At 53.5% G+C, this 6891-nt stretch overlaps 1 protein-coding gene across 1 annotated transcript in view; it reads left to right on the forward strand.

Annotated features, from left to right (window-relative positions):
- The first annotated feature begins 1795 nt into the window (after positions 1-1795).
- LOC132461122 (telomerase-binding protein EST1A-like) overlaps positions 1796-6891 on the forward strand; it is a 5309-nt gene continuing 213 nt past the window's right edge. The window contains 6 exon segments of the mRNA XM_060056167.1: positions 1796-1939; positions 2919-4606; positions 4936-5151; positions 5153-5434; positions 5437-5655; positions 5657-5845. Of these exon segments, the coding sequence (XP_059912150.1) occupies positions 1828-1939; positions 2919-4606; positions 4936-5151; positions 5153-5434; positions 5437-5655; positions 5657-5845 (2706 nt within the window). The 5' untranslated portion in view covers positions 1796-1827.

A 6891-nucleotide genomic window follows, 5' to 3' on the forward strand; every position in this document is an offset into this window, starting at 1 on the left:
ACAATATATAATTTCACACAATATATTATATAATATAATAATTGAATCTAGGCTAGAACCCTTTAAAAAGTATTGTCTTGCTGAGCTTTTTTCGACTGTTGCCAGTCTGTAATTGCAGCGTGCTCAATTTTGCAATGGGGTGCAGCCACTTACCACTGTCTCCTCAACTGCTTCTCTTTGGGAAACCTTAAAATTGCGAGAAAGGTTAGCTAGCCAGTCAGTCAGATTCATAATACAGATGTATCTTTAAAAAACAACAACATTTAAATAGAAATAACGTTTATAACGTCAATTTCGGCCGGCGACTGACTGCAGGTGCATCTCACAGGTGCATGTAGAGTATCGTGACATTTTTTCCGTAGTTTCATTCATTACGTGACACCTTCATATATTGTAGAACCATTACATATACAGTGGCATGTTTTGAGCCATTTTTTGTTTTATTCTAGTCTCTTTTTTGAATACATCACAGAGAGAAATTAAGGCCAGTCGCTCAGCCGAAACGCAGCTTTCCGTCGCGACCATAAATGCTATATAATTACATTATACATACATTGTAATTACTCACAAGCAAGTAGTGGTAGATTATATATATATATATATATATATATATATACTGTATATCCTATATTTCTTGACAATATTAACTCCTGTTGACGAACGATAGAATAAGGCTTTGCTCACCATGTCCATTTCACGTTAGACTAGCTATAGTCTGATTCTGGTGGCAACTTAGCTGTCTCAACAGCTCTTAGCTCTCAACATAACACATGATCTACGTGACATGACTGAATTTTACAATTACAAATAGAAACAATTGTTTAGTCTTACTTGTGAAAGGTAATTCCTTGCGATCTTGTTTGAATCGTCCTGACGGTGGTGCACCCCCAAGCGGCGCATGAAGTAGGCATCTTCACTCCGAAGACGAAATAACTCCCGTAGGCCTACTATGGAGTTAGATTCATGCCAAAACCCCTCACACACGTAAAACGTGTTTTGCTCACGCAAAACGTGTTTTGCTCACGCATAACGATTCACACGCACGCAAAACGTGTTTTACTCACGCAAAATGATTCACACACACGCTCAGTGTGGTTTGCAAATGCAAAACATCATTCACAAACTAAAGCATTTTGCTTCAGAAACAAATACAGTATGTTTTACACAAAGTACAAAAAAAAATCCTTCAAGTAGGCCTACACAAAACAATTCTACAAGTACGGAACACGAAAGCTGCGCGTGGATCGGAATGCATTTGCGCACGGATCGGATTGCATTTGTGTGAGGAACAGCAAGGCGGAAAATTAGTGCCAAAAGTCACGTGACAAATAAATGTCCTGTTATTCACACTACACAACAGCAGGTGGCGGTGTTGAGTCAGTTTAAGGACGCCAGGACGATCTTTTTTCTCCCCAAAATCTTTATTTGTTCCGTACTTGTAGAATTGTTTTGTGTACTTGAAGGATTTTTTTTTGTACTTTGTGTAAAACATACTGTATTTGTTTCTGAAGCAAAATGCTTTAGTTTGTGAATGATGTTTTGCATTTGCAAACCACACTGAGCGTGTGTGTGAATCATTTTCCGTGAGTAAAACACGTTTTGTGTGCGTGTGAATCGTTATGCGTGAGCAAAACACGTTTTGCGTGTGTGAGGGGTTTTGGCATGAATCTAACTCCATACCGTACCAAGATGGCGCCGACGATTTATGCTGTCCAAGGCCGAAGGGGGCGTCTACCTATATGATGGTTCGGCCCCCCGGCGATGACTGTGTGGAGCTGCAGCCTGGGTTCTCGCGGTCTGTTTTGAACTCGTTCGGCCGCCGTACAGATGTTGTTTGTTTTGTTGAAATCCAAAATGGCGGAGGAAGTTGACCGAGTCCGAATCTCAGCCGCGGAGCTTCGAGCCGAAGCATTGAGTTTGATTGATATCGGTCGCACTGGTAAGAGCAGATAATCGATTAATAAATTAAGCTGAAAGCAGCCCTGCGCCTCTCAACCAGGACGCAGTCTAGGTCTGGTTCGGCTCCTGTTAGCCAGTAGCTCCCAGGTTAGCGTTGCGACTCTCCGCTCCCGCCTTGTTTATGTTTGAATCATAACTTCATCGCTGACATTACATTTGATCTGTACTAATAATAACCAAAAATCCGTGATCCGAGAGTACATCAGCGTGTGTTGAAGAATCCTTGATACATGTTATATGGCTTATGAAGTGTTTGATTAAACTAAAGTTCCGCAGTGTTGGAATTACCCAACAACACCAATACAATAAGACCAGTATGATACACCAGTATAATTAGACCAGTATGATACACCAGTGTAATAACACCAGTACATAACACCAGTATGATGCACCACTATAATCACACCTGCATAATAAGACCAGTATGATACATCAATACAATAACACCAGTATGATACACCAGTATAACCACACCAGTATAATAACACCAGTATGATACACCAGATTAATAACACCAATACAATAAGACCAGTATGATACACCTGCATAATAAGACCAGTATGATACACCAGTGTAATGACACCAAAACAACAAGACCAGTATGATAACACCAGTATAATAACACCAGTATGATACACCAGTATAATCACAGCAGTATAATTTGTAATCTGGTGCTCAACGTTAACACATGCCTTACGTGTAATATTATGAACCAGCAGCATTATTTCCCGGGGATTTGTAGTAGTTGGCAAAATAAGGGTCAGCCATTAACGCTTTGAAAATGAAAAAACAATTTCAAATCAATTATTTGTGTGTTGAGATTCTTTGGTGCTAATATTATTTACTTCAAACGTTGTATAGTAGGCAAGAATACCGATGCTTGTTAAGGTAATTTTCAAATATGCGCTTATTTGATTTAAGATTGGCTCATTTTCTCATGTTCTCTCTGTCTTATCCAGCAGAAGATCAGCAGCAGCAGCAGAAGACGAAGAAGTGTGAGGCAAAGGGCCCTCAGCTGAACACCTTCCAGCCAATGGCTGGACAAGTGAACCGTGGCCATGACAGTGAGGGAGAGAACACCCCCCCGAGTCTCTGTGGTTCACAGGAGAACGTCAACTCGCCCCAGTCCGACAACAGCATGGTTCCTGATGCGTTCTCGGAGGGCCAGAGACCCAGAGCCCGCCCGAGGGGCCGCGGTGGCAACAAACAGAGCGTCAGGAAGGTGGTCGCGGTCGGTGACGCGCCTCCCCCGCCCGCCAAAGAAGAAGCTCAGGGAAACGACTTTGCTGGAACGCAGGAAGAACTCCAAGAGTCCGCCGGCGCCGCACATCTGAGCCGGAAGGCACGGAAACCGGACCAACAGTTCTATCGGCCCGGGAGCCGGCGGAGCGCCCAGGAGCGGGAGCCGGGCGCAGACAGGGAGCCGGCCAGACCTCCGCCTGAGAGGAGCTCTCATTCGGCCCAGGCCCCGCCCCAGAACCACACCCAGGACGGGGCAGGAGGCAAACCCTCGGCCCCCCAGGAGGAAGGAGGGGAGGAGAACAGGGGGAACGGCGGCAAGCCCACCGGCGACAGGCCTAACGACAAGAACCGCAAGAAGGACAGGAGGGATCCAGACAGACCCCCATCGCTCCCCACCAGCGAGCCAGCGCCAGAAACCCTCGCCAACAAGGTGGGGAAGCTCAGCCTGAAGGAGAAGGAGGAAGGAGCAGCCGGGAAGGAGGACATGGAGGCCGGACGCCAAAGAGCGAAGGTGTCCGAGGAGAGTAAGAAAGGAGAAGGAGAGACCCCCGAGAAGAAGAGGGATAGAGGAAACCGGAGGAGGAGAGGAGGCGAGAGGGAGAAGGACACTCTTTCCGAGACTGGGAGAGGGAGAGTAGCGGAGAGTGGTGGAGGAGAAGGAGGAGGAGGAGGAGGAGGAGGAGGAGGAGGAGGAGGAGGAGGAGGAGAGAGCGATAGGAAGAAGGAAGCTCCCCCTGAGTCTGGGAGAGTAGCAGAGAGAGGTTGTGGAGGAGAAGGAGGAGGAAAGAGCGAGAGGAAGCGTGACCCTGGTCCAGAAGAGACAACCAGGCGGGCGTCAGATGGGATTCAAGGCCAGGAGGCCAGCCAGCCGGCCAAGGGAAGAGACAACAACCGGACCCGGGACAGCCGGAGAGGGGCCGATAAACCCCACAACAACAGCAGCAGCAGCCGGGCCCCAGACCAGCAGAGAGACGCTGCCGGCGGCAGACAAGAGCCGGCGGCAGCGGCGAGCGGCGAGAGGAACAAACACAACACCAATAACCCCTCCTCCTCCAAGCGTTACTCAAAGTTGGACATCCGGCGCACACGAGACCGTACCTACAGCAGCAGCTCGGCCAGCAGCGCCGCCAGCTTCGACCCCCCCAGCGGGGGGAGGAGCGGCCAGAGGACGGCGTTCCAACGGCCGGGGGCGGGGCGCCGCGAGCAGGCCGGGGGGAGGAGGGACCGGGACGGCCGGGCCGCCAACGGGCAGTCGTCCACTGAGTCGCCGGAGGGCAGCGACACGAGCGCTCCCGCCAAGGACAGACGCACTGGGAGGAGAGACGGGGGGGAGAGGGAGAGGGAGAGGGGGGGAGAAAGGGGAGGGCAGAGGGAGAGGGGAGGGGAGAAAGAGAGGGGAGGAGAGAAGGAGAGGGGAGGAGAGAAGGAGAGGGGAGGAGAAAGGGGAGGGCAGAGGGAGAGGGGAGGGGAGAAAGAGAGGGGAGGAGAGAAGGAGAGGGGAGGAGAGAGGGAGAGGGGAGGAGAGAGGGAGAGGGGAGGAGAGAGAGAGAGGGAAGGGGGGAGGGAGAGGGGAGGAGAGCGGGAGAGGGGAGGAGAGAAGGAGAGGGGAGGAGAGAGAGAGAGGGAAGGGGGGAGGGAGAGGGGAGGAGAGCGGGAGAGGGGAGGGGAGAGGGAGCGAGGAGGGGAGAGAGAGAGAGGGGAGGGGGGAGGGAGAGGGGAGGGGAGCGGGAGAGGGGAGGGGAGAGGGAGCGAGGAGGGGAGAGAGAGAGGGGAGGGGAGAGACCGAGAGAGGAGAGTCACAGAGTGCGGCCGCTGAGGGAGGGGGGGCGGGGCGTCCTGCGTGTGTCCCTGGACCAGCCCCCCGCCCCCCCCCAGAGCGACAGGGGCCCCCAGCCTCCGCCGGGCTCGGCGCCGCGAGGGAGGGGCCGGGGCCTCCTGGTCCTCCCCGCCCCACACAGACCTCTCCGGGGGCCCCGAGCCCGGGCCCCGGCTCCTGTTCGGGGGGGCCCGAGGGGCGGCCGTGGGCCGGGGCCGGGGGGGCCGCGGCGGTGGCAGCAGGCGCCTCTGGGACCCCAACAACCCGGAGCAGAAGCCGGCCCTGCAGCGGGGCCCCCAGCTCGGGCCCCTGCCGCCGCCCATGTTCCTGCAGACGGGCGGCGGCTACGGGCCGCTGCACTTCCTGGACACGGACGACGAGGCGGCGGGGAGCCCGCCCGTCCCCCAGGGGGGGGGGCCTTTCCCGGCCCGCAGGCCGTCGCCGCCGCCTACTACAAGTTCCAGACCTCGGACGACCCCTACGGCCGCGCCGGGCCCCCGGCGGGCCCCCCCGCCCCGGGGCCCGGCGCCGCGCAGCGCTACCCCTACCCCTACCAGGCGGGCCCGTCCTACTACGGGGGCCCCGCTAACGGCGTGTTACCCGCCCCCGGGGGGTACCGGGCGGCCGGCCACGCCCAGGCCGGGGCCCCCGGGGGCCGGGGGGGGGCGGGCCACGCCCGAGGAGGTGGAGCAGCAGAACCGGGGCGAGCTGGGCCGCCTGCTGAGAGGGGCGGACGCCCAAGAGCTGCAGATCAACAACCTGCTGTCCCGGGACACCCTGAGCGCCCAAGGCCTGGAGCGCATGGCCCAGCTCAGGTGGGCCGGAGCGGCGAGGACCAGGGCCCTTTAGACCCCTGGTTCTCATGGGGGAGGAGGGGGAGGAGGGGCCTAAAGGGAGGAGGGGCCTAAAGGGAGGAGGGGCTAGGGCCAGGGCCCTTTAGACCCCTGGTTCTAATGGGGGAGGAGGGGGAGGAGGGGCCTAAAGGGAGGAGGGGCCTAAAGGGAGGAGGGGCTAGGACCAGGGCCCTTTGGACCCCTGGTTCTAATGGGGGAGGAGGGGCCTAAAGGGAGGAGGGGCCTAAAGGGAGGAGGGGCCTAAAGGGAGGAGGTCTAAAGGGGCCAGGCCTGGCTCTGAACCAGGGCCCTCCATCATGGTGTTATCATATAGTCTATAACCTCCATCATGGTGTCATCATGTAGTCTATAACCTCCATCATGGTGTCATCATGTAGTCTATAACCTCCATCATGGTGTCATCATGTAGTCTATAACCTCCATCATGGTGTTATCATGTAGTCTATAACCTCCATCATGGTGTTATCATGTAGTCTATAACCTCCATCATGGTGTTATCATGTAGTCTATAACCTCCATCATGGTGTTATCATGTAGTCTATAACCTCCATCATGGTGTTATCATGTAGTCTATAACCTCCATCATGGTGTTATCATGTAGTCTATAACCTCCATCATGGTGTTATCATGTAGTCTATAACCTCCATCATGGTGTTATCATATAGTCTATAACCTCCATCATGGTGTCATCATGTAGTCTATAACCTCCATCATGGTGTTATCATGTAGTCTATAACCTCCATCATGGTGTTATCATGTAGTCTATAACCTCCATCATGGTGTTATCATGTAGTCTATAACCTCCATCATGGTGTTATCATGTAGTCTATAACCTCCATCATGGTGTTATCATGTAGTCTATAAACCAACCAACGCTGCTATTTAATGGCGATATTTAACCATTCAAATATCACAAGTGGTTAGAATGCATTTAATTATTGTTGAGGGACTATGAAGCTAAAGCTTATCTCTGATCAGTCTGGCCTACTGCTTAGTGTCCGGGGAGACCCTTCCAACTGA

This window comes from Gadus macrocephalus, chromosome 7 (genome assembly GCF_031168955.1).
Source record: "Gadus macrocephalus chromosome 7, ASM3116895v1".
NCBI lineage: Eukaryota > Metazoa > Chordata > Actinopteri > Gadiformes > Gadidae > Gadus > Gadus macrocephalus.